Raw genomic sequence first — 27,765 nt, forward strand, 5'->3', positions numbered from 1 at the left:
GGTGTAGGTCGGACTGGGTTTAAATTGAGTGTTGGGGCATAGGTCGGACTGGGTGTAAATTGAGTGTTGGGTTGTTGGTTGCAGTGGGTGTAAATTGAGTGTTGGGGGATAGGTTGGACTGGGTGTAAATTGGGGGTTCCGGGGGCAGTTCAGACTGGGTGTAAATTGAGTGTTGGGGGTTATGTTAGACTGGGTTTAAATTGAGTGTTGGGGGTTGGGATCGGCTGGATTGGGTGTAAATTATGTGTTGGGGTTTGGGGGGGTAGGTCAGACTAGGTGTAAATTGAGTCTTGGGGTCTGGGGTAGGACTGATTGGGTGTAACTTGAGTGTTGAGGGGTAGTTCAGACTGGCTGTAAATTGAGTACTGAGGGGTTGGGGGGTAGGTCAGACTGGGTGTAAACTGAGTGTTGGGGAAGGTCGGACCGGGTGTAAATTGTGTTGGGTGTTGTTCGGACTGGGTGTAATTTGAGTGTTGAGGGGTTGGGGGTAGGTCGGACTGGGTGTAAATTGAGTATTGGGGGATAGGGTAGGCTGGATTGGCTGTAATTTGAGTGTTTGGGGGTTAGGTTAGACTGGGTGTAAATTGCGTGTTTGGGGTAGGTCGGACTGGGTGTAAATTGAGTGTTGGGTGTAGATCGAACTGGGTGTAAATTGAGTGTTGGTGGTTGAGGGGTAGGACAGACTGGGTGTAAATTGAGTTTTGAGGGTTTGAGGGTTGGTCGGATTGGGTGTACCTTGAGTGTTGGAGGTTGGAGGGTAGGTCGGACTGGGTTTAATATGATTGTTGGGGGCTAGGCTGAATTGGTTGTAAATTGACTGTCGTGGCTAGGTTGGACTGGGTGTAAATTGAGTGTTGGTGGTTGAGGGGTAGGACAGACTGGGTGTAAATTGAGTTTTGAGGGTTTGAGGGTTGGTCGGATTCGGTGTACCTTGAGTGTTGGAGGTTGGAGGGTAGGTCGGACTGGGTTTAATATGATTGTTGGGGGCTAGGCTGAATTGGTTGTAAATTGACTGTCGTGGCTAGGTTGGACTGGGTGTAAATTGTGTGTTGGGGGTTGGGGGGCAGGCCAGACATGAGTGTAAATTTGAGTGTTGAGGGGTCACGGGGTAGGGCAGACTGGGTGTAATTTGAGTGTTGTGGGGGGTAGGTCAGACTGGGTGTAAATTGAGTGTTGAGGGATGGGGGAAGGCTGCATTTGGTGTAAATTGAGTGTTGGGGTGTACGTCGCACTAGGTGTAAATTGAGTGTTGGGGGTAGGTCGGACTGGGTGTAAATTGAGTGTTGGGGGGTTTAGGTCAGATTGGGTGTAAATTGAGTGTTGGGATTTAGGCTAGATTGGGTGTAAATTCAGAGTTGGGGTGTAGGTCAAACTGCGCATAAATTGAGTGTTGGTTTTTTAGGTCAGACTGAGTCTAAATTGAGTGTTGAGGGTTTGGGGGCTGACCAGACATGAGTGTAGGTCAGACTGGGTGTAAATTGAGTGTTGGGGGATGGGGGTAGGATGTATTTGGTGTAAATTGAGTGTTGGGGCTTAGGTTGCACCAGGTGTAAATTGGGGGTTGGGTGTAGGCTGGATTGGGTATAAATTGAGTGTTGGGGGTAGATCGGACTGGGTGTAAATTGAGTGTTGGGGGTAGATCAGACTGGGTGTAAATTGAATGTTCGTCGGTAGGTCCGACTGGGTTTAAATTGTGTGTTGGCGTTTGGGGGGTTAGGCTGGATTGGGTGTAAATTGAGTGTCGTGGGGTTAGGTCAGACTGGGTGTAAATTGAGTGTTGAGGGGTCGGGGGGTAGGTAAGACTGGGTGTGAACTGAGTGTTGGTGGTTGGGGGGTAGATTGAACTGGGTGTAAATTGAGTGTTGTGGGTAGGACCGACTGTGTGTAAATTGAGTGTTGGTGGTTGGGGCATAAGTCAAATTAGGTGCAAATTGAGGGTTGGGGGTTGGTTGGATTAAGTATAAATTGAGTATTGGTGGTAGGTTGGACTGGATGTAAATTGAGTGTTGAGGGTTTCGGGTGTAGGTCGGATTAGGTGTAAATTGAGTGTTGAGGGTTTCGGGTGTAGGTCGGATTGGGTGTAAAATTAAGTGTCGGGGGTTTAGGTCAGACTGGCTGTAAATTGAGTATTGGGGAAGGTCGGACTGGTTGTAAATTGTGTGTTGGATGTTGTTCGGAATGGGTGTAAATTGAGTGTTGAGGGTTTGGGGGGTATGTCGGACTCGGTGTAATTTGAGTGTTGGGGGATAGGGGTAGGCTGGATTGGCTGTAATTTGAGTGTTTGGGGGTTAGGTCAGACTGGGTGTAAATTACGTGATTGGGGTAGGTTGGACTGGGTGTAAATTGAGTGTTGGTTGTAGATCGAACTGGGTGTAAATTGAGTGTTGGGGGTTAGGCTGGATTGGCTGTAAATTGAATGTTGGGGGTTGGGGGTAGGCTGTATTTGCTGTAAATTGACTGTTGCAGGGTAGGTCGGACTAGGTGTAAATTGGGGGTTGGGTGTAGGCTGGATTGGGTATAAATTGAGTGTTGAGGGGTCGGGGGTAGGTCAGACTGGGTGTAAATTGAGTGTTGGTGGTTGGGGGGTGGGTCGGATTAGGTGTAAATTGAAGGTTGGGGGTTGTGGGTAGGCTGGATTGGGTGTAAATTGAGTGTCGGGGGTTTAGGTCAGACTGGGTCTAAATTGCCTGTTGGGGGGCTGATCGGACTGCGTGTAAATTGAGTGTTGGGGGCGTTAGGCCGGACTGGGTAGAAATTGATTGTTGGGGGGTTGGATCGGACTGGGTGTAAATTGAGTGTTGGGGGCGTTCAGTCAGACTGGGTGTAAGTTGAGTGTTGGGGTTTAGGCTGGATTGGGTGTAAATTCAGTTTTGGAGGGTAGGTCGGACTGGGTGTATATTGAGTGCTGAGGGATTGGAGAGGAGGTTGGATTAGGTGTAAATTGAGTGTTGGTGTTGGGGGTAGGTCAGACTGGGTGTAAATTGAGCATTGGGGCTTGGGGATTGTCTGTAGGTGTAAATAGAGTGTTGAGGGGTAAGACAGACTGGGTGTAAATTGAGTTTTGAGGGCTTGGGGTCGGTCGGATTGGGTGTACTTTGAGTGTTGGAGGTTAGAGGGTAGGTCGGACTGGGTTTAAATTGAGTGTTGGGGGTTAGGCTGAATTGGGTGTAAAGTGACTGTCGTGGCTAAGTTGGACTGGGTGTAAATTGTGTGTTGGGGGTTGGGGGTTAGGACAAACTAGGTGTAAATTGAGTGTTGGTGGGTAGGCCGAATTGTGTGTGAATTGAGTGTTGGGGCCGAGGTCGGCTGTATTGTGTGTAAATTGAGCGTTGGGGTTTGGGGGTAGGTCAGACAGGGTGTAAATTGAGTGTTGGGGAAGGTCGGACTGGGTGTAAATTGTGTGTTGGCCGTTGGTCAGACTGGGTGTAAATTGAGTGTTGAGGGGTTGGGGGTAGGTCGGACGCGGTGTAAGTTGAGTGTTGGGGGATAGGGGTAGGCTGGATTGGCTGTAATTTGAGTGTTTGGGGGTTAGGTCAGACTGGGTGTAAATTGCATGTTTGGGGTAGGTCGAACTGGGTGTAAATTGAGTGTTGATGGGCAGGTCAGACTGGGTGTAAATTGAGTGTTGGGGGTTAGGCTGGATTGGGTGTAAATTGAGTGTTGGGGGTTGGGGGGTAGGTCAGACTGCTTGTAAATTGAGTGTTGGCGGTTGGGGTGTAGGTCGGATTAGGTGTAAGTTGTGTGTTGAGGGTTGGGGGTAGGCTGGATTGGGTGTAAATTGAGTGTCGGGGGTTTAGGTCAAACTGGGTCTAAATTGCCTGTTGGGGGGTCGATCGGACTGCGTGTAAATTGAGTGTTGGGGGTGTTAGGTCGGACTGGGTAGAAATTGATTGTTGGGGGGTTGGATCGGACTGGGTGTAAATTGAGTGTTGGGGGCGTTCGGTCAGACTGGATGTAAGTTGAGTGTTGGGGTTTAGGCTGGATTGGGTGTAAACTCAGTGTTGGAGGGTAGGTCGGACGGCATGTATATTGAGTGTTGAGGGATTGGAGGGGAGGTTGGATTAGGTGTAAATTGAGTGTTGGCAGTTGGGGGATAGATCAGACTAGGTGTAAATTGAGCTTTGGGGTTTGGGGGTTGTCTGGATTGGGTGTAAATATAGTGTTGAGGGGTAGGACAGACTGGGTGTAAATTGAGTTTTGAGGGTTTGGGGGTCAGTCAGATTGGGTGTACTTTGAGTGTTGGAGGTTGGAGGGTAGGTTGGATTAAGTATAAATTGAGTATTGGTGGTAGGTTGGACTGGATGTAAATTGAGTGTTGAGGGTTTGGGGTGTAGGTCGGATTAGGTGTAAATTGAGTGTTGGGAGATAGGGGTAGGCTGGATTGGGTGTAAAATTAAGTGTTGGGATTTAGGTCAGACTGGCTGTAAATTGAGTGTTGGGGAAGGTTGGACTGGGTGTAAATTGTGTGTTGGATGTTGTTCAGACTGGGTGTAAATTGAGTCTTGAGGGGTTGGGGGGTAGGTCGGACTCAGTGTAAATTGAGTGTTGGGGGATAGGGGTAAGCTGGATTGGCTGTAATTTGAGCGTTTGGGGGTTAGGTCAGACTGGCTGTAAATTACGTGCTTGGGGTAGGTCGGACTGGGTGTAAATTGAGTGTTGGGTGTAGATCGAACTGGGTGTAAATTGAGTGTTGGGGGTTAGGCTGGATTGGGTGTAAATTGAGTGTTGGGGGATAGGGGTAAGCTGGATTGGCTGTAATTTGAGTGTTTGGGGGTTAGGTCAGACTGGGTGTAAATTACGTGTTTGGGGTAGGTCGGACTGGGTGTAAATTGAGTGTTGGGTGTAGATCGAACTGGGTGTAAATTAAGTGTTGAGGGGTTAGGCTGGATTGGGTGTAAATTGAGTTGGGGGTTGGGGGTTGGGGGTAGGCTGTATTTGCTGTAAATTGACTGTTGCAGGGTAGGTCGGACTAGGTGTAAATTGGGGGTTGGTGTTGGCTGGATTGGGTATAAATTGAGTGTTGGGGGTAGACCGGACTGGGTGTAAATTGACTGTTCGGGGGTAGGTCGGAATGGGTTTAAATTGTATGTTGGCGTTTGGGTGGTTAGACTGGATTCGATCTAAATTGAGTGTCGTGGGGTTAGGTCTGACTTGGTGTAAATTGAGTGTTGAGGGGTCGGGGGTAGGTCAGACTGGGTGTAAATTGAGTGTTGGTGGTTGCAGGGGTAGGTTGGATTAGGAGTAAATTGAGGGTTGGGGTTTGTTTGGATTAGATATAAATTGAGTGTTGGTGGTTGGGGGGTAGGTAGGATTAGGTGTAAATTGAGGGTTGGGGTTTGTTTGGATTAGATATAAATTGAGTGTTGGTGGTTGGGGGGTTGGTCAGATTAGGTGTAAATTGAGTGTTGGGGGTTGTGGGTAGGCTGGATTGGGTGTAAATTGAGTGTCGGGGGTTTAGGTCAGACTGGGTCTAAATTGCCTGTTGGGGGGCTGATCGGACTGCGTGTAAATTGAGTGTTGGGGTTGTTAGGCCGGACTAGGTAGAAATTGACTGTTGGGGGGTTGGATCAGACTGGGTGTAAGTTGAGTCTTGGGGTTTAGGCTGGATTGGGTGTAAATTCAGTGCTGGAGGGTAGTTCGGACTGGGTGTATATTGAGCATTGGGGGTTGGGGGTTGTCTGGATTGGGTGTAAATAGAGTGTTGAGGGGTAGGACAGACTGGGTGTAAATTGAGTTTTGAGGGTTTGGGAGTTGGTCGGATTGGGTGTACTTTGAGTGTTGGAGGTTGGAGGGGGTAGATCAGACTGGGTGTAAATTGAGTGTTGGGTGTGGGATGGACTGTGTGTAAATTGTGTGTGAATTGAGTGTTGGGGCCGTGGTCGGCTGGATTGTGTGTAAATTGAGCGTTGGGGTTTGGGGGTTGGTCAGACTGGGTGTAAATTGAGTGTTGGGGAACGTTGGACTGGGTATAAATTGTGTGTTGGGTGTTGGACTGGGTGTAAATTGAGTGTTGAGCGGTTGGGGGGTAGGTCGGACTGGGTGTAAATTGAGTGTTGGGGGATAGGGGGGTAGGTAGGATTAGGTGTAAATTGAGGGTTGGGGTTTGTTTGGATTAGATATAAATTGAGTGTTGGTGGTTGGGGGGTTGGTCGGATTAGGTGTAAATTGAGTGTTGGGGGTTGTGGGTAGGCTGGATTGGGTGTAAATTGAGTGTCGGGGGTTTAGGTCAGACTGGGTCTAAATTGCCTGTTGGGGGCTAAACGGACTGTGTGTAAATTGAGTGTTGGGGTCGTTAGGCCGGACTAGGTAGAAATTGACTGCTGGGGGGTTGGATCAGACTGGGTGTAAGTTGAGTGTTGGGGTTTAGGCTGGATTGGGTGTAAATTCAGTGTTGGAGGGTAGTTCGGACTGGGTGTATATTGAGCATTGGGGGTTGGGGGTTGTCTGGATTGGGTGTAAATAGAGTGTTGAGGGGTAGGACAGACTGGGTGTAAATTGAGTTTTGAGGGTTTGGGGGTTGGTCGGATTGGGTGTACTTTGAGTGTTGGAGATTGGAGGGGGTAGATCAGACTGGGTGTAAATTGAGTGTTGGGTGTAGGACGGACTGTGTGTAAATTGTGTGTGAATTGAGTGTTGGGGCCATGGTCGGCTGGATTGTGTGTAAATTGAGCGTTGGGGTTTGGGGGTTGGTCAGACTGGGTGTAAATTGAGTGTTGGGGAAGGTCGGACTGGGTATAAATTGTGTGTTGGGTGTTGGACTGGGTGTAAATTGAGTGTTGAGCGGTTGGGGGGTAGGTCAGACTGGGTGTAAATTGAGTGTTGGGGGATAGGGGTAGGCTGGATTGGCTGTAATCTAAGTGTTTGGGGGCTAGGTCAGACTGGGTGTAAATTGAGTGTTGGGTGTAGATCAAACTGGGTGTAAATTGAGTGTTGATGGGCAGGTCAGACTGGGTGTAAATTGAGTGTGGGGGGTCGGGGGGTAGGCCAAAGTGGTTGTAAATTGAGTGTTGGGTGATAGATTGAAATGGGTGTAAATTGAGTGTGGGGTTTGGGGTTAGTCTGGATTAGGTGTAAATTGAGTATTGGAGGTTGCGGGTAGGCTGGATTGGGTGTAAACTGAGTGTTAGGGGTAGATCGGACTGGGTGTAAATTGAGTGTTTGGGGTTAGGTCGGACTGGGTTTAAATTGAGTGTTGAGGGGTCGGGGTGTAGGTCAGACTAGGTGTAAATTGAGTGTTGAGGGGTCGGGGGGTAGGTCAGACTGGGTGTAAATTGAGTGTTGGTGGTTGCGGGGGTAGATCGGATTAGGTGTAAATTGAGGGTTGGTGTTTGTTTGGATTAGATATAAATTGAGTGTTGGCGGTTGGGGGGTAGGTCGGATTAGGTGTAAATTGAGTGTTGAGGGGTAGGACAGACTGGGTGTAAATTGAGTTTTGAGGGTTTGGGGGTCGGTCGGATTGGGTGTACTTCGAGTGTTGGAGGTTGGATGGGGTAGATCAGACTGGGTGTAAATTGAGTGTTGGGCGTAGGACGGACTGTGTGTAAATTGAGTGTTGGTGGTTGGGGGGTAGGTCAAATTAGGTGTAAATTGAGGCTTGGGGCTTGGTTGGATTAAGTATAAATTGATTGTTGGTGGTAGGTCGGACTGGGAGTAAATTGAGTGTTGAGGCTTTGGGGGGTATGTCAGATTAGGTGTAAATTGAGTGTTGGGGGTTGTGGATAGGCTGGATTGGGTGTAAATTGAGTGTGGGGGTTTAGGTCAGACTGGGTGTAAATTGCATGTTAGTGGGTAGATCGGACTGGGTGTAAATTGAGTGTTGGGGTTTAGGCTGGATTGGGTGTAAATTCAGTGTTGGGGGGTAGGTCGTACTGGGTGTAAATTGAGTGTTGATGGGTAGGTCAGACTGGGCGTAAATTGAGTGTTGGGAGTTTGGCTGGATTGCGTGTAAATTGAGTGTTGGGGGTTGGGGGGTAGGTCAGACTGGGGGTAAATTGAGTGTTGGGGGTTGGGGTTAGTCTGGATTAGGTGTAAATTGAGTGTTGGTGGTTTTGGGTAGGCTGGATTGGGTGTTAATTGAGTGTTGGGGGGGTTAGGCCGGACTGGGTATAAATTGAGTGTTGGGGGTAGATCGGACTGGGTGTAAACTGAGTGTTGGGCGGTTAGGTCAGACTGAGTCTAAATTGGGTGTTGAGGGTTTGTGGGTTAGGCCAGACTGAGTGTAGATTTGAATGTTATGGAGTCACAGGGTAGGTCAAACTGGGTGTAAATTGTGTTTTGTGGGGGATAGGTCGGACTGGGTGTAAATAGAGTGTTGAACAGGGTAGATCGATTTGGGTGTAAATTGAGTATTGGAGGGTATGTCAGATTGGGTGTAAATTGAGTGTTGGGGGTTAGGCTGGATTGGGTGTAAATTGAGTGTTCTGGGTTGGGGTGTAGGCTGGATTGGGTGTAAATTGAGTGTTGGGGTAGATCGGACTGTGTGTAAATTGAGTGTTGGTGGGGTTAGGTCAGACTGGGTGTAAATTGAGTGTTGGGGTTTAGGCTGGATTGGGTGTAAATTCAGTGTTGGGGGTAGGTCGAACTGGGTGTAAATTGAGTGTTGGGGGTTAGGTCAGACTGGGTCTAAATTGAGTGTTGAGGGTTTGGGTGCAGGCCAGACATGAGTGTAAATTTGAATGTTGAGGGGTCATGGGGTAGGTCAGACTGGGTGTAAATTGTGTGTTGTGGGGGTAGGTCAGACTGGGTGTAAATTGAGTGTTGGGGGTAGGCTGTATTTGGTGTAAATTGAGTGTTGCGGGGTAGGCTGTATTTGGTGTAAATTGAGTGTTGCGGGGTAGGTTGGACTAGGTATAAATTGGGGGTTGGTGGTAGGTTGGCTTGGGTATAAATTGAATGTTGGGGTTAGATCGGACTGGGTGTAAATTGATTGTTCGGGAGTTGGTCGGACTGGGTTTAAATTGTGTGTTGGCGTTTGGAGGTATAAATTGAGTGTTGGGTGTAGATCAAACTGGGTGTAAATTGAGTGTTGATGGGCAGGTCAGACTGGGTGTAAATTGAGTGTTGGGGGTTAGGCTGGATTGGGAGTAAATTGAGTGTGGGGGGTCGGGGGATAGGTCAGACTGGTTGTAAATTGAGTGTTGGGTGGTAGATCGAAATGGGTGTAAATTGAATGTGGGGCTTGGGGTTAGTCTGGATTAGGTGTAAACTGAGTATTGGAGGTTGGGGGTAGGCTGGATTGGATGTAAATTGAGTGTTGGGGTTAGATCGGACTGGGTGTAAATTGATTGTTCGGGGGTAGGTCGGAATGGGTTTAAATTGTATGTTGGGGTTTTGGTGGGTAGACTGGATTGGGTCTCAATTGAGTGTCGTGGGGTTAGGCCAGACTGAGTGTAAATTGTGTGTTGAGGTGTCGGGGCGTAGGTCAGACTGATTGTAAGTTCAGTGTTGGTTGTTGTGGGGTAGATTGGACTGGGTGTAAGTTAAGTGTTGGGGGCAGGACAGACTGTGTGTAAATTGAGTGTTGGTGGTTGGGGGGTATGTCAGATTAGGTGTAAATTGAGGATTGGGGGTTGGTTGGATTAGGAATAAATTGAGTGTTGGGGAGTAGGTCGGACTGGGTGTAAATTGAGTGTTGAGGGTTGTGGGTAGGCTGGATGGGGTGTAAATTGAGTGTCGGGGGTTTAGGTCAGACTGGGTGTAAATTGTATTTTGGGGGGCTGATCGGACTGGGTGTAAATTGAGTGTTGGTGGGTTAGGCCGGACTGAGTATAAATTGTGTGTCGGGGGTAGATCGGACTGGGTGTAAATTGAGTGTTGGTGGGGTTCGGCCAGACTGGGTGTAAATTGAGTGTTGGGGATTAGGCTGGATTGTGTGTAAATTCAGTGTTGGAGGGTAGGTCGGACTGGGTGTGTATTGAGTGTTAAGGGATTGGGTGGGAGGTTGGATTAGGTGTAAATTGAGTGTTGGTGGTTGGGGGGTAGGTCAGACTGGCTGTAAATTGAGGGTTGGGGGGTTAGGCCAGACTGCATGTAAATTGAGGGTTGGGGGGTTAGGTCAGACTGGGTGTAAATTGAGTGTTTGGGGAGTAGGTCAGACTGGGTGTAAATTGAGTGCTGGCAGGTTGGGGGGTAGGTCGGCCTGGATGTAAATTGAATGCAGTGGGAATGGCTTAGATCAGACTGGGTGTAAATTGATTCAGTTGTGTTTGTTTGCTCCTTTTAGTCCATGCCTCACAATGCACAATACTTTAGGAAAGTATTCTTAGGGTTGTCAGCCCTCCAGGATTGTCCTGGAGTGTCCCGAAATTAAAGGTTTATCTTTAGGACACTGCTGTGAATAACTCCCAGGAGAAAATTCATAGGGGCATTAAATTAGTGCTTGTTATGTTATTTATTTTCTTTGACAAATTCTGTTCATTCCATGTAAAAGTTGGGTTAAAAAAACTCTTTGGCTGGATGGGGTGGTTAAAGATGTGGACCTCTGTGACAAAACTCCAGGAATTTGTCCTGGCAGAGCTGCTAACCACCCCCTCCCAAACTATTAATCAATTAGTGAAGAACTCTTTGAAACATGACAGGGGCTTCAGTGAGTGTGCCATAATTTCAAGGAACCTCCACAATGTTGTTTACTTGATCGATTCAATGCATCATCCTGTTTCATTATTAGATGAACCATTGAATAGAGAGCAAAGCTTTGGGTGGATGAAGAAAATCTTCCAAATGGCAGTGACGTAGTGACTGAGATAGTTAGCCTGTTTGTTTCCGTTTCTGACCTGGTCTGTTTCTTGGGTTCATCATTCCTGGTCATTTCAGAAGCATTAATGGAGAGGAGCACAGTTAACGTTTCGAGTTCTATTTTTACTTAGTTTTGTTGAAGGGTCATTCGGACTCGAAACGTTAACTGTGTTCCTCTCTGCAGATGCTGCCAGACCTGCTGAATTTTTCCAGGTATTTTTGTTTTTGTTTTGGATTTCCAGCATCCGCAGTTTTTTGCTTTTATCAGAAGCATTAATTGCTGACTACCACTCAGTTTGGTTATGTTTCAATACCATACCAACAATGTTTTTATATCTGAGGGTAAGTCACTGGTATAGAGCCAACCATGAAGGAAAGGCAAAGGTCTCCTCAGTTTATCGAAAGCCTCAAACAGCAGAAAGTAGGGGTGTATGAAAGGTTGAGCATGAGGGGCAGGGCAGAGTTAATGGATGTATCATTCCCGTGTATGCACAGAAATTAAAATATCATAAACACTGCATGATGAATGAGGTCATGGAATTTATCTTCAGTTGTCTTCCTTCCTACGCTGTTTGGCTAATTTATCAAGTAAAATAATTTGTATTTATGTAGTGCATTTCAGACCTCATGGCATCCAGTACTTTGCTGAAGTGTAGTTATTATTATAAGATTGGAATCAATTCAGCTGATTTTCATACTAAAGGTCCCACAGGCAGCAATGTGATAATGACCTGATAATCTTTTTCTAGTGCTGTTGGTTGAGGGATAAATACTGGTCAGGACAATAGGGATAACTCCCCTGTTATTCTTCAAAAGAGTGCTAAAGGATCTGTCAGGGAGTTTTAACATTTCATCCACATGACAACATCTCTGACAGCGGAGGACTCCTTCAGTACTCCACTGGAAGTGTTAGCTTGGATTATGTACTCTTGACTCTGGAGTAGGACTTGAACACTACTTCCTCAGGAAGGAAGATAAGAGGGTTGCATTGGATTCATTGAAAGCAAAGCTTAGTAAAGACAATACGATTAGATTATTCAACCAAGGATTGATCCACCTTAGTGGGAGCAATTACTAGTAAAGAGAAAATAAAAGAAATATCCACTTATGGGGCTGAAATTTCTGTTTGTAAGGCGGGTGGGCCCGACACAATCGGGGCGGGCACGGAGCCGATCGCCACCGCTGAAACGGGCCATGCCGCCATTTTGCGCAGGCGGGCCAATTAAGGCCCTCCCAGCGCGTTTCAGACTCCCATGTTCAGCAGGAAATCCAAATCTGTAGTGGGCGTGTTCAGACCACCGGTTACAATGGGGAACCAGCAATCTGTATGAAGAAAGGCCAGGCAGCCTCCTTTAGGCGGTTCACAATGGCCAGTGACTGGGCACTAGACGATGTCAAGGCAGAGGAGAAGGAGAGGGGGCAGGCTGCAGGGTAGGCCAGCGGGGTGGGGGGGCAATGTGCCCCTCGGTTCTCTGATGCCTGCCTTGCTGCCCTCCTGGAAGAGGTGTCAAATCGTCGGGAGGTGTTGTTTCCGGAGGATGGAAGGAGAAGGGCCCCCCACATGACCAGGCAGGCGTGGCAGGAAGTGGCGGAGGCAGTAAGCTCTCAAGATGCTGTGCAGCGCACAGGAACCCAGTGCCGCAAGCACTTCAATGATTTCTTGTGCACTGGAAGGGTGAGTCCCATTTCAGCCTTGATCATTTTACCCAGCAGGTAGCCTTAGCCTTTGAGGACCCCCCCCAAACACGTCTTAGTGTCGTTATTGCATTGGGCATTTGGCGCACGCTGGGTGGGCAAACAGATAGTGACCATGCTTACATCAGCCTTAGTGGTTGAGGAGATGGGCTCTCCCCGCAGCATATGTTGGTGTTTGTCGTATTTGAGTAGTCTGGGGGCAACCTGCAGGGGAGGCAGCTAGACACATACTCAGAACTTCAACACGTGTCTTATTGATGATGATGAGATGGTGGAAGGGGAGCCTCAAGGTGTCGTGGCCAAGAGCCATCTGCTGGCCTCAGCGCTGCACCTAGTTGCGCCTCCTTGCCATGGGCGCTAAGACCTGTGTGTTATTCAAAGTGATGGACGTCGAATGTGTCCAAGGTGTCCGTTGGGGGAGGGGGTTGGGAGCAGCCGTACCATCTTTTGGAGACCGATCACCAGAAGTGTAGACAGGAGCCGCTGGAGGCCTCAGATGGGCACCTGTGGTTGGGGTGCAGCGTGCACATGCAGAGTACATGAGTGATCAGCACCGATAAATGCTCTTTTCTGTTCTGCAGGCAAAAACAGAGAACAATAGTCGGGAGCATTTGCAAACTTGTGGTGGGTGCACGCCGTGTTGCAGCACCTCACCACGTATGAGGAGCAGGCCATGGAGCTGGGGAGGAGGCAGGCGGCCAGGTCAGCAAGTGTCAGCGAGGCTGGGGTGCAGCGGCCAGGTATTTGAGGGCCACAGTCCCATCCACTCTGTCTCCCCACTATCCATAGCACTGATGATTGCTGCAATCATTAATGCAGCAACACTGCTCATTCACAGACTGATACAGTCAGACGTGTGGGTCATACACAAAGGTCCCTCGGCTCCTTGAGGATGTGCGTCTCTAGCACCTTCCAAAGTTGCCTTATCCCATTTGTGACCACTATCCCCATGGCCTAACATGCCATGGCATCGCTGCTGCACATCCAAAGACTTATTACATCTTAGGAGGGTTTGTACCTCCACCACCCTTTCAGCCAGTGCGTCCCACATTACTGTCCAAAAACTCCTCAGCACCTCACCTGTCAACCTCATGGCACTCAGCTTAAATAAACGCCACCATGTTAGTCATCCCTGCGCCAAGGGGAAATGTTGTCTTGTGTCCATCCTTTCTATGCCCCTTATAATGGTATGAAGGTCATTAATGTGACCTGTCAATCTCCTGCGCTCCATGGCAAATGTCGCAAGTGTAGGCAATGTTTCCTCATAACTCCAACACTCCAGGCCAGCACGCATCCAGGTCAGGAATCTCTGCACTCTCCCCACTCCAATGCCATCCCTCCCATGAAGCGCAGGTCACAAGTGAACACAGAAGTGTGGATGTGGCCTCGACAGCGTTTTGTGCACTTGCAACATGACCTTCCTTTTCCTACATTCTATTCCTCGGCTAATAAAGGCAAGTTTGGCTTTGACCTTGTTAAACGCCTTATGTTCCTGTTCTGCTACCTTAACAGGTCTGCCCAGCAAGGTCCCTGTAATTGTCGTGACTTTCCACGGTCCTACCATTACTCATGTATTCCTGTACCTTGTTTGTCTTGCCCAAGTGCCTAACCGCACGCTTATCCACATAACATTCCATGTGGCATTCCTTAGGCCATCTGACCAGCCTGTCTGTATGCACGGGTAATTTTTGGGCCTCCTCTTGACTATTTACCACCCCACCAATGTTCGTCTCCTTAGGTTCTTAAAGGTTGAGTGCATTATGAGCCTGGGGTAGGAAAGGGATGAATGGTGTTACTGACTGAACGCTAACTGATGCACTGTCCTTGTTGTTAACTTCAGCATCAGCCACATGGCCGCCACCAACACATCCAGAGCCACCCCTCCACACCTGAGGGCCATCACTTGCAACTTGGTTCACATCATTTCAGGGAGCCAGGCACCAGCACAACGACTACCACATTATGGATTATGACATCGGCTAGTGTCCCGGGGCACAGTGGAGAGGGCACTTCACAATCGCTGGAGGAGATGGCACGGACAGAGATTGCCGATGGCACCAGCAGCTGGAGGACTGCAGGGGACCAGGCACATGCTGAGTCTGGCAGTGATGATGTGCCTCTGGAGATGTCAGCCATGCAACAGCTGCAGGACAAGCGGTAGGGTGCACGGGAGCATCTGGCAGGGTTGCATGAGGGTGTGCTTCACTTGGTCTCTGTGGTGGAGGAATCCAGGCAAAGTGTCAGTGATGGCATGAACCTCAGGACAGAGCTCCAGGCTTCCTCCATTGAGAGATTGGCGACTCTCATCGAGAGGGGCTTCCAGCAGATTGAGAATTATCTGATTGGGTTATGCTCTGAGCTGCGAGCCCTCACAGCGCTAATGGCCACAGGTGGTCATTGGCAATGTGGGAGATGTTCAGGGCACCAAGTGTCGCAGCTCAGTGCTCATCCATCTGGGGTGAGCAGGGAGGTCCAATATGACCTCACATCGGCGCAGCAGCTGCCTGTCATCGCTGTGAGCTCCTCTCAGGGCTCTCCGGATGAGGGCAGCAGCTCCTCCGCCCCTCTGCCAGTGACCATTGCATCCGTTGAGGCTGCGACAACTGGGGAGGTGCCAGTTCTGGAGCTGGACAATCTCTCCCAGGTGGGGCCAGCACAGGCTCCATGGGCCAGAGGACGGCTGCCAAGGTCATCGAAGCCAATAGGACAGCAGAGTCATCAGGCTGCCTCACAAGCCACTCCGAGCGATGGGGCAGCACCTAGACGTAGCACCCGCAAATGTATGCATAAGGCAAATTAGGCACTCCACAGGTTTGTCACTGGTGATTTGTGTTGGCCCTAGATTGGGGACTGTTTCATTATCTGCGTCGTTTGTTGTTTTTTTTTGATGGCACTTTTCTGACCATGGCTGAGGGTGTTTCCTTTGTGCTGCATTTGTATGTTTCACGGACATATCATGAGTGTTTGAGTGGACATTGATGTTTCTGTACTAAGCTCTTAGTTGCAGCTGATGAGGTGGAAGATGTAGCACCTAAGTGCCACGTGTGGAAGCACCAGGCAATGCTGGTCCTCCAGATCCATATATGTGGAGCTAACTGAAGGTTCACTGGATTAAATTGTCCCGGGTGTCCCTGCCTCCTTGGTGTAGTAGCGGGTCAGCATGCTGCCCCTCATCATTGCCTTGTGCTTCCTCATCCTCTGAGCCACTGCTGGATTCATCATGTGCAGCCTCATCCACTGTGTCAAGGTCTTAATCGTCAACTGCGTCTCCCCTTTCCAGCGCAAGGTTGTGTAGAGCGCAGCATGCTACCACTATCACAGAGACATGATCTGGGGGGTACTGGAGTGCTGAGTGGTCCAGGCAACGGAAGCGCATCTTGAGAAGATTGATGGTTCTCTCCACCACAGCCCTTGTGGTGCCGTGGCTCCTATTGTATCGTTGCTCAGCTTCTGTTCTTGGATGGCGGAGAAGTGTCATGACCCACCTTCTGAGGGGATAGCCCTTGTCACCCAGCAGCCATCCATCCAGCCGAGCCGGAGCATTGAAGAGCCCCGGCACCTGGGAGTGTCTGAGGATGTAGGCGTCGTGGAAGCTGCCTGGGTACTTTGCACAAGCTTGCAGATTCTGCATCCTGTGGTCACACACTATCTGCACGTTCATGGAGTGGAAGCTCTTCCTGTTGATGAAGGCACCAGGCTCACCCGCTGGTGCCTTGATGGCCACATGTGTACAGTCTATTGCACCCTGGATGCGGGGAAGCCAGCAATGGCCGCGAAGCCTCTTGCTCGCTGTGCCTGGCTTGCCTGATCACAGCGGAAGTGGATGAAGGTCAATGCACGTCTGAACAGAGCATCTGTAACCTGCTTGACACAAATCTGGACAGCTGATTGGGAGACACCACAAAGATCACCCACCGAGCCCTGGAAGGAGCCAGATGCATAGAAGTGCAGGGCAACTGTGACCTTCAGAGCTGCTGGCATGGGGTGTGCACCCACACAGTTAGGGGAGATCTGAGGGCTAATCACCTATATAGTTCACTGTCTCCCTTGACAGTCGGAGCGTCCTTCGGCACTGCACCTCAGTCATATTGAGGTAGCTGCTTTGCCGCCTGTGTACCCTGGCAGCAGGATAGTGGCGTCTTCTGTGGCTCCTTCCACCTTGGACAACCTCTTGGCCCTGCACCCTTTGTGCCTGTGCCTGGCCTCCCAAAGGTGGCGCCCCTGGAGGCTGATTGTCCGCTCCTGGCCTCCTCCTTATTCTATCCCTCCCTCCTCAGGGGAGCTGCCCCCAGTGGAGATGTCAGAACCCATTCCCAAGCTAAATGGAGGTCTCCGGAAAGCTGCAGGCACTTTAAAGATTACTGTCTGCAGACTGCTGAGCTGAACCTTCAAAGTACAAAGAAAGCTGTTGGAAATGGATCTGAACTGCTAACAATCACACAGACGAGTTTAAAACACTTTATGCAATAAATGCTTCAGATAAAACACTAACAACCCTGCTGAGCCCGCATATCCTGCCCGTGGATGGGGTTGTTAAAAAATCACCTACCCGCCTGCCCGTTGGGCCCGTGCGCTGAGGCGAAGGTCGCACGGGCTCCTCAAAAACGGCATCGATTTCCGAGTTAAGGGCCTTAACAAGGCCATTAATTAATGGCGGGCGCACATCGCGCTTCTTAGCGTGTCCGCCCACTTAAATATCGGGATGCCACGTGCTGACGTCAGGACGCTTGCCCGGCATCAGCGCGTGACATTTTAAGCGCTGACATGCGGGCTCCGCCACCCACACGTCATCCATAAAATTCTGCCCGTAGCATCTGAATGAAAAGCTGCAATGATGTGAGAGTACATCCTCTTTATTCCATGCGGCACAACTGGACAGATTGATTTCCAGTAAATAACGTTAACTGAGATTGGAGAATTGTGGAAAGGATGGCTTCAAGTTTCTGAAAATGCAGTCAATTTAAAACTATTTATGTGGAGAGAGACATAGAATTAATGGCCCATAACTTCCATGGAGTGGAAATCGGAGTCAGATTGTCACTCTGCTCCTATTTCTTTACCTTGAAATTTTGCTGCTCCTGTCTCAGCTGACCTTCCAACTCAGGCCAGGTGAGAACAGTGTAGTGCAGTGGGTTCCTGAAGCTTTGTTTTGAGGACAGCTGAGTCCGAGGTAAGGAGGTCATGTCCCCCTTTTTACGGCACCAGCTGCTGTAAAGCCAGCAGGTTTAAAGGTCCAACCACTTTGAGAAGCCAGGGAGAAGGTAACTTTGGAAGGTAAGTGTGTGGGTTTGTGGGGGAGCTAGGGGTCAGTTGGTCACAGGGGGTGGTGGGGGGGGCGTGGGGGTCGGATGATCAGTGTGGGGGTGGGGGGTTAGGTGGTCAGTGGAGGACGTTGTCATTGGGAGGGGTTGGCTGGTCAATGGAGGAGGTGGGTCAGGGTGTGTCAATGGATGTGAGGGGAAGGCAGTCGGGGGTCCCGTTGGTGGGGGGTCAGGGGAGTGGGGGTGCCCCATAGGAGTGGTCCTGTGTAGGGTCAGGTCTGTAGAATTCTCCTTTGTGAAGTTGGGGGGAGAGGGTGAGGGTTGTCAAGGGGTTTTGTGGGGTATCAGGGGGAGTTATTTTTTTATTCGCTCATGGGATGTGGGCGTCAGTGGCTAGGCCAACATTTATTGTCCATCTTGTTCAGAGGGCATTTAAGAGTCACATGTAGGCCTGACCAGGTAAGGATGGCAGATTTCCTTCCCTAAATGACATTAGTGAACCAAGTGTTTTTTTACAACAATTGGCGGTGGTCTTGTGGTCATCATTGGACTTTTAATTCCAGATTTGTATTGAATTTAAATTTCACCATCTGCTATGGTGGATTTCGAAAACGGGTCCCCGGAAAATTACCCTGGGTCTCTTGGAAAACTAGTCCAATGACAATACCACTATGCCACTGCCTCCCCAAAGGGAGCGGGCTAGTAGTATAGTTACCCAGGAGTTAGAAGTAGTTTTAATTCTTCTCAGTTTTTCTGGGTAATTATTCCTGTAAGACAGTCAGAACCATCCAAAGTTTGCAATTTAACTCATACTTTCAAATGATTTCCAGTGCAGGGCAATTGCCCATTGGAAGTTTGAACTTCCAGGGCAATTGCCATACCATCCTTACCTGGGGACGCCCGAGGAGGGTGGATGGGTGGATGGGTTCCCCAGCGCATTTTTGGGGTACCCCCAGACATGGCGCCCCAGTGCTCGTAAGTTATGAGCCAATATTTCAGGTTTTTAGTAACTGCAGAGCCTAAGGGGCAGGTGAAAGTCAGTGTAAGGGTAGAGGCATGACTGATTAAATAACATAGGAAAGATTATGTAGGGCATAAGGAGGTTATAATGAGATGAAGATAGATCCAAAAGATGGGTTTGGAGGAGGTGTAAATGGTTACTGTAGAATAGCAGAGGAAGAGGGAAGCATGGAAAATGCAGCAAAGAGAAGAAGACAATGTGATCCGGGAAAGTGCCAATCAGATACTGATATGGAAACCCTACCCTAAACACCAGTCCTTGCCACCTTCACTCCCAGTGGGTCTGGTAACCATATGCTGTTTGAGAAGATATGCAGTGGTAATTAGGATTTGAAGTTATTAAAGTCAATGTTAAGAAGGGAAGTACTGGGAGCAATTCCACACCCTAAGAAGAGGATGTATTGACTTTGAATGAAGTGAAGGGTAGATTTTGATACTTGAAACCCAAGGGTTAAATTACAAGGAGCGATTACACAAGTTAGACTCGTATCCCTTGAATTTAGGAGGTTACAGGTTGATTTGATTGAAATTTTCACGATATTCAATGGTACAGATAGGGTAGATAGATAGAAACTATTTCCACTGTTTTAGGAGTCTGGCACTAAAAATTAGAGCCAGACATTTTGGGAGTGAAATTAGGGAACACTTCTTCACAAAGGGTGACAAAAGTTTGTAACCCTCCTCCATAAATGGCAATTGATGCTAGATCAGTTGTTAATTTTAAAATTGAGGTTCATAAGTTTGTGTTAACCAGATATTAGTGGATATGGGGCAAAGCAGGTATTTGGAGTTAAGTTGCAGATCAGCTATGGTCTCATTGAATGGTGGAACAGGCTCAAGGGGTTAAATGGCCTTCTGTACTGAGGTTCCAATGAAAGGTGCCCTGTAGAAAGTTGAGGTTCTGTTTCTTGAGCTTTTGTTGTGCTTCATTGAAGCATCAAGGAGAGGAATCAGAGTGACTTGATAGAACCACTAATCTCATGGAACAAAGTTGTCCACTAGGCACCAAATTTCCTTTTAATTCCCCTGGCTTGTTTGATTCACTGCGGGGTCCCTTTGAGATTGCCATGTAGGTATGCATCCTAAAAGGACTGCAGCATGTGCATGCTCTGTTTATCCCCATTACAGCACATTCCCAAGTGCTGTGGAGCCTCACACCTACACAGCTTAGAGAAAATGTTGCCAGAAACAGTGAATTCACTTTACTGTTCCAAAAAAACAACCTCAGTCCCTTATTTAAAGCAGTACCCCTTAATGCGTCTGTTTATTTCTGCTCCCACTCTGACCTCCAATGCCCAGTGCTGAGAGAGTGCTGTGCCATCAGAGGTGCCAACTTTCAGATAAACTGAGGCCATGTCTGCCCTTACAAGTGGACATAAAAGATTCTGTACAAAAACAGAATTACCTGGAAAAACTCAGCAGGTCTGGCAGCATCGGCGGAGAAGAAAAGAGTTGACGTTTCGAGTCCTCATGACCCTTCGACAGAACTTGAGTTCGAAAGATTTTCCTTTTCCCACCTATTTCCATTATATAAAATAAAAAAAAAAAAAAAACCCACTAGAGCTATACCTTGAGTGCCCTACCATCCATTCTTAATCAGCACATTCGTTTAGATAATATCACCAACTTTATCTTTAACACCTATGTGTTCTATTGTACTATTGTTGTTGACATCTTTTGATATTCTGCTTCTATCACTGCTTGTTTGTCGCTACAACCACACCAACCCCCTCCACCTCTCTGTCTCTCTATCTCTCCGCCCCCCACACACACACCTTAAACCAGCTTATATTTCAGCTCTTTCCTGGACTCGAACTCAAGTTCTGTCGAAGGGTCATGAGGACTCGAAACGTCAACTCTTTTCTTCTCCGCCGATGCTGCCAGACCTGCTGAGTTTTTCCAGGTAATTCTGTTTTTGTTTTGGATTTCCAGCATCCGCAGTTTTTTTGTTTTTATAAAAGATTCTGTGCCCTATCCAAAGAATAGCACAGTATTTCTGCCTGGCCAATATTTATCCCTCAACCGACATCACTAAAGCACATTATCTGGTCATTGTATCATTGCTGTTTGTGAGAGCTTGCTGTGCACAGGTGCTGCTGCAGTTCCTACATTACAACAGTGATTTGAAAGCACTTATTTGACTGTAAGGTGCTTTGGGATGTGCTGAAGTCATGAAAAATGCAATACAAATGCAAGTCTGCTTTCAGTTTTTTTTCTCTCTGTCCTTATTTTTCATTTGAAGTATTTAACAAAACCTGAATTTATTCTTACAAGTTTGTTGAGAGAATATCAGGCGTACAGCAGCATTCAGCTCTTTGGAGCAAAAGAAACAAAGTCAAAAGCAGAGGGGGAGAGAAAGGTAGTGATGACATGAATTGGGATAAGTGGTGGGATAAACTGTCTTTGAACAATTAACCATTAGATTTAACGACAAGTACCATCACATAGTCAAATAACCTCTAATTTCTCCACAAGAAATGAGGGACACTTTTCCACGATATAAGTGATGGAATAATGGTTGTAGCTGTGTTCTGACAAGCCTGTGCCTCATTGCACACACACTATGATTGTATGTCATAGGCCTATTTTCAAGGCTTTTTTTTTTAGTTCTTTTTTCTGAGTTCTGATGAAAAGTCACAGAGCTGAAATGTTGGGCTGGAATTTCCCGTCCCTATGTGGGGCTGCCGTGCATCAGACGGACTTTAAAAAACTGTAGTTGGGATTCCCATACCCATTTCCAGTGCTGGCAATTTTCATTGGCACAGGAAATGGGATAGGTAGGGGGCCCACATGCTGCTGCCTCAATGTTGTCAGCACCATTGCGCAAGTGGGCATTTCAGAACTTCCGCAATTTTGATGGAGCAGGGGAATTTTGATAGGCAATATAAATCACTCCAGCAAGGAGGTGTTGTCAATCATGGAGGAAACCATGGTTTGGAGGTGGGAATCGTATGAAAAAGGTATTGCCTATTTCACACCTCATTATGAAATGTTGTAGATTAAGCTGGATCTGTTTTCACTAAAGTGAGTATTGAGTGTTGTAAATTGAAAAGGTGAGTGACAATAATGTGGTTGTCAGGTTGCTAGTTCTGACAACTGGCAATCTATCAAGGAAGGAACAGCATTGTGAAAGCATTAGAGTAGATTATCCACAGGATAAACTGCAACTTTGTATTGTACAATTTTGAAAGGCTAGTTCAGTTTGAATTCCAGAGCTGATTGGGTGAATTATCCCCATTGCTTTCATTGTTTCTGTTAATTTCAGCACAGCCATCTGTTTTGCTGTTATGACAAATGTGTGAGCTTTTGGCTGTCTTCAAAGGTTTTGATGGATTCTACTCAGCAGGGTTTGTTTACACAGTTGTTCAGGGGAATGTCAGTTTTATGGCTTGGCTTCCTTTCAAACCACTGTTGGATTCAACTCAGCAGAGTTTATTTAACAGCTTTCAAATGGCTGTGAGCTTGATTATATTAACAGATTTATGAGCTTCTGAAGATGTTTTTAAATGGCTTTTCAAGTAATATTTTTTTTATTTTGACAAATTTTATGAGCTTTTTAAAGACTTCCAAAAGTTATTATAGGGTGTGTGAATTCTGTTCATAGTGGATACTGAGAGAGAGGGTTGCCGGGCATAAAGGAGGTAAGGGATTAAGGGGAATGGGGGAGGGAAAGTAAGTGGGTTTGAGGGGTAAGAGGTTGTGAGGCAGTAAGGGGAGGGTTAGAGGGTAGGGAATGAGGGGAGGGGTAGGTGGTAAGGGGAATGAGAGGTTAGCGGATAATGTATGAGAGGCCATACACTGATCTGTAGAACTGGGCTAATGTCTCTGTGAATGGAGACGGACCTTTTAACCTGGCTGCCTCGGCATCGGCCTGCCATCATTTCTGCCTTGACCCGACTGCAGACAATTCCCCCTTCCACTAGATAAATGTCCCGCCAGCCTGCATTCCTGGAGCTGAGGCAGGATTGCAACGTTGGGAAAATTCCCAACTCCGATTCCTGCCTCCGTGATGAAAATGGGGCCCATTAACTCTGTTTCCCTCTTACACAGATGCTGACATATATGTGTGCTTCCTTTTTTATTAGTTCTGAAACTGTTAATCTTGTTACTTGTTTTCTGGTTTGGTGCAAAAAGTTATTTGTACAGAGAGTCAAGCAGCAGTCTTGCATGGGCAGGATTTTTAGGTTGCCATGTGGGCGTGATCCTGGGAGTGGCCAGGAAACGGACCGCCGTCCGCAGTCGGCCCCCGACTGTGATTTTACGCTAGCTGGCCAATTAACGGCCTTAATATATAAAATAAAAGCAAAATACTGCGGATGCTGGAAATCGGAAATAAAAATAAAAGTAGCTGGAAAAACTCAGCAGGTCTGATAGCATCTGCGGAGAGGAATACAGTTAATGTTTTGAGTCCGTATGACTCTTCATCAGAACTAAGGAAATATAGAAATGAGAGGAAATATAAGCTGGCTTAAGTGGGGGTTGGGGTGGGGTGTGGGACAGGTAGAGCTGGATAGAGGGCCAGTGATAGGTGGAAGCCAAAGATGTCATAGACAAAAGGTCAAAGGGGTGTTGACGGTAGCTAAGGAATGTGCTAATGGTGACATTAAGGGCAGAAAGCAGGATGAATAAGTGACAGATAGGCCTAGTGGGGGTGGGGTGGAGGGAAGGGATCGAAATAGGCTAAAAGGTGGAGATGAAACAATGGATGGGAATACAATTAAAAATAATGGAAATAGCTGGGTAAAGAAAAATATATTTTAAAAATATAAATAATTAGAAAAGGGGGATCGGAAAGGGGGTGGGGATGGGGGAGAGAGTTCATGATCTGAAGTTATTGAACTCAATGTTAAGTCCGGAAGGCTATAAAGTGCCCAATCGGAAGATGAGGTGTTATTCCTCCAGTTTATGTTGAGCTTCAAATAACAGCCAGTCAGCGTGATATGCGCTGATATGATCAGCGCTGCCTGGGTGTTGGTGGGAGGAGGGTGAGTGCTGAAGTCAGCGTGGGTGCGGGGGAGCACGGAATGAAAGCTCCCTGAAGGCAGAGAGCTGCCTCAGGGAGCTGAAGACTTCAAAAGTATCGAATAAAGATTTTTAAATCTGGAAAAAAATGTCCACGCAACACAAGAAGTCACCTGAGCATTAATATTATGAAAATAGATTTTTATTTCTTTTTAATTTAACAACAGAAACCTCATCCTGTCCTTGGATGAGGTTTCCTAAAAAATGCAAAGGCCGCCTGCCCAATTCGTCTGCCCTCCAACATTGGACAGGCAGTGAAAAAGATTTCCAGCATCCGCAGTTTTTTGTTTTTATCTCAGTGAAAAATCCCAGTTAATTGCGCAGTTAAAGGCTTAATAGCCCTCCTAATTGTCAGCAGTTGCGCTTCTGAGTTTAGCACATGCCTGCCGACCGAAATATCGCACGAGTGCGCAATGACGTCGGGATGCTTGCCTGAAATCATCACACGCTGTTTTACACTTGAGTGGGTCGGGCATGTGCCCGCCTGCTCAGCAAAAAATTCTGGCCTATGAGTTTCAAAGAATGAACAAATAATGATCTTTAGTGATTTGTAATGTTACATTGTAAAGGGTTAGCCCATAGGAAGTACACACTGAAATATATTAAGTTAGCAAAGAATTTACTAATGCCAGTGTTAGGGGATTAACACTGGTGGCAGAGTTTCCTGTTATTGTTATTTTCTGTTAGATTGCCTAGGTCTACTGCATAGAAGAAAATCAAAATGGATCTGTTACGGGCATTTAGTTAATCCCTTCCCTTCCCACCGCCACTGGTCTGTTCTTCAAGTGTTTCTATGACAGTCCTCTATTTGTTATTTTAATCCAAGCATCAACCTCTTTATTATAAATGCCTTGCTGTCTCTGCACACACAAATATCACACAAGCATGCGAAGTACTGTTACACTAATATTATTGGCAGTCATCTTTAAGCTGGTCTTCCTTATCTGCATGTGATACATTTTTCCTGTTTATTCTTCTAGAAACATTCTGCTGGATGGTGGATCAGCTGTTGATGGCGCGATTGCTGCACTGCTCTGTACCTCCCTCATCAACCCCCAAAGTATGGGTATTGGCGGAGGAGCCATTTTCACCATTTATGATGCATCAGAAGGTAATTTCTGTCAATTATTGTGTTGAATGATATGCTGTAGAGGCACAGAAGTGAGTCCCTGTTGCACGTTAGAGAATCTAATGATCATAAAACAAAAACAGAATTACCTGGAAAAACTCAGCAGGTCTGGCAGCATCGGTGGAGAAGAAAAGAGTTGACATTTCGAGTCCTCATGACCCCCTGACAGAACTTGAGTGAGTCCAAGAAAGGGGTGAAATAAGAGTTGATCCTGATGTAGCTGGAGTTCAGCACCTGCTCACATTCACACTGGGTTTTCAACAGGCTTTCCAGATATTTTAAAGTACAGAAAGTTTGTATTCAAAAAATATGTTTCAGTCTTGCTTCTGTACCTGATAATGTAGAAGGAAGATTTATTTTTTGAGATTAAAGTTTCTAATGTGTTGAAGGGGAAGCTAGATAAAGGGAGAACGGAATAGAAAAAAATGTTGATAGGTTACTATGAAGAAGGGCAGGAGTAGGTCTGTGTTGGGCACAAAAAACACCACTTGAAGTGAATGTCCTGTTTCTGTGCTGTACATTCTGAGTAATTAATTTTCATCTGTAACATTAAACAAATGTTATATAGCCATGTTCTACAGTTCATAGCTAGGGTGTGAAGGCTAAAACAGTGGAACATAGGCTTTGTAGACTACAAATCTTAATTCACAGGGTTCCACATTGCATCTTGTGCATCTGCAACCAACGGCTAGGGGAGATGGTAGTGCAGTGGTATTGTCACTGGACTGGTAATCCAGAGACCCAGGGTAATGCTTTGGGGATCCTCGTTTGAATCCCACCGCGGCAGATGGTGGAATTTGAATTCAATAAAAAAAATCTGGAATTAAAAGTCTGATGATGATCAAGAAACCATTGCCGATTGTCGTAAAAACCCATCTGGTTCACTGATGTCCTTTAGGGAAGGAAAGCTGCTGTCCTTACCTGCTCTGACCTACATGTGACTCCAGACCCACAGCAATGTGGTTGACTCTTAAATGTGCCCTGAGCAGGGCAATTAGGGATGTGAAATAAATGCTGGCCTAGTCAGTGATGCCCACATCCCATGAATGAACTTAAAAAAAATCTTTCTTTCAATCTGCTCATTTTTTTTGAGCACAATTCATACCTACTATCTGAATACAATTGAACATCCAACTAGTAAACAATTAATAGACTCCCTTCTCTCTAACCATAGCAAAAATTAGTGGAATCATCCCAGATTTGCGCAAAGTGCAGTAGTGGATGGGAAAAAAGCAGTTTTACCCGCCGGCCGCAATGGTGGGTTTTCACACCATATTGTCGCATTCCCACCGCATTAATTTTGCAGCCACAGGAAACATGCTGTCTCACTGGCAGGCAGCCTCCAATTTGCCTGCCACAATGTTACCTCGCCGTTCCTCAGGCAGGGTGTCATATTTAAACTGCAGCTGCGCTTCTCAATGCTTGCAGCCCAGGACTGCTACGGTGAAGATATGGCCCTAAAAGCCAAGAAGAGTGCAGCCTCCTGATTCAGTGAAGCATCCCTGGGACCCCTTCTGGATGCCATGGAGGCCCGCTACGATGTCCCCTACCTCCCTTTGGCCACAGGAGGCCCATCAGTCTCACCACTCCAGCTTGGGAGGTGGTGACATTGGTGGTCAGTGCCAATGCGACACATAAGAGGTTGGCCATCCAGTGCAGAAAACGGATGAATGATCTCATCTCATCTCTCTAAACTTACACACTCACAAGCATCACTGGCATTCACACATTCACTGGCATCTCTCTCACTGCCAGCTCAAGGGACATCACCACTCACTCTCTCACGCACACCCTCACATCTCCATCTGGCCTCATCTCCTCTGGAGACTGCCTCCTCAGCCCTCGCCATCTTGAGGCCACTTGCACAGGTCAACATATGCCCCCTCACACACCCTGGGATACCCTCCTTCCCCAGCACAGCCCTCACCCTGCAGCCTCTTCCCTTGCCTGAGACCAACTATATCCCTTCCCCAAGCAAGCCCTAGCCCTGCAGCCGTTGAAAAGCCACCCTCATCTTAGGGTGGGTCTGGTAGGTAGAGACCTGCTTATGAGCCCCCTTAAAAGTGATGTGGTGCTGCCCGTGAAGTCTGGCGCTGATGACCATGAGTGCTGCCCAAAGTAAGGTAGGCAAACAAACCTCAAAGTGCAGCTCACCAGGTGCCCGTCGCTTAATGTTAAATGTTAAAGCATTGAAATTAGGTTTCTGACATGCGATGGCGGGACATGCAGCCTGCCATTGACGGGTTGAGCGGATGATTGCAAACTGGTTTTACAATGGCTTGAAACCGATTTTTGGCCTTCTCGCCATATTGTTTCCTCCCCCCACCCGTCATGATGCCCAATGTCAATGGGGCAGGAAAATTCTGGCCTTAAGACTTTATAAATACAACAAAAATTTCAAAAAAGGTTAAGGCTTGCATATTCTATATTTAAAAAAATTACGTTGTGAGATACCCTTTCTCCTAGCAATTCCTTTGTAAATGCATTTCCTTTAGTAAAATAACCAGACAGCTGATGGCTATAATCCACCCATTTAATTTTAGAGATTGTCTTTCTCTCCAGCATTTGTTTCAAGCCAGCAAGGTTAATACGTAACCTTTTCTTACTCACATACTGTACAGTGTACATTATTGCACAATGAATGTCTACATAACATTCAATGGGTATACTACCTTCAGTACAGAGTATTATTTAAAATATTTGGCTCAGCAGTTTCAGCAACCAGAGTACTTTTAATTTTCTTAGCTTCCCAAGCTAAAGGACATTTCCAATTCTCATTCACAACAAATGCTTTGAAACTAGTTGCGCAAGAATACTTCATGTTCTTTGGATCATCTAATGATGGGAATTTGAATACATATTTTCCTAGATTTAATTTTCTTATTGTTTTATTTGCCCTTAAAA

At 47.1% G+C, this 27,765-nt stretch overlaps 1 protein-coding gene across 1 annotated transcript in view; it reads left to right on the forward strand.

Moving 5' to 3' along the window:
* ggt5b (gamma-glutamyltransferase 5b) overlaps positions 1-27,765 on the forward strand; it is a 557,923-nt gene that overhangs the window by 104,581 nt on the left and 425,577 nt on the right. Inside the window, exon 2 of the mRNA XM_041202316.1 lies at positions 24,713-24,843. Coding sequence (XP_041058250.1) covers positions 24,713-24,843 — 131 coding nt within the window. The remainder of the gene's footprint in view (positions 1-24,712; positions 24,844-27,765) is intronic.

This window comes from Carcharodon carcharias, chromosome 13 (genome assembly GCF_017639515.1).
Source record: "Carcharodon carcharias isolate sCarCar2 chromosome 13, sCarCar2.pri, whole genome shotgun sequence".
Lineage (NCBI taxonomy): Eukaryota > Metazoa > Chordata > Chondrichthyes > Lamniformes > Lamnidae > Carcharodon > Carcharodon carcharias.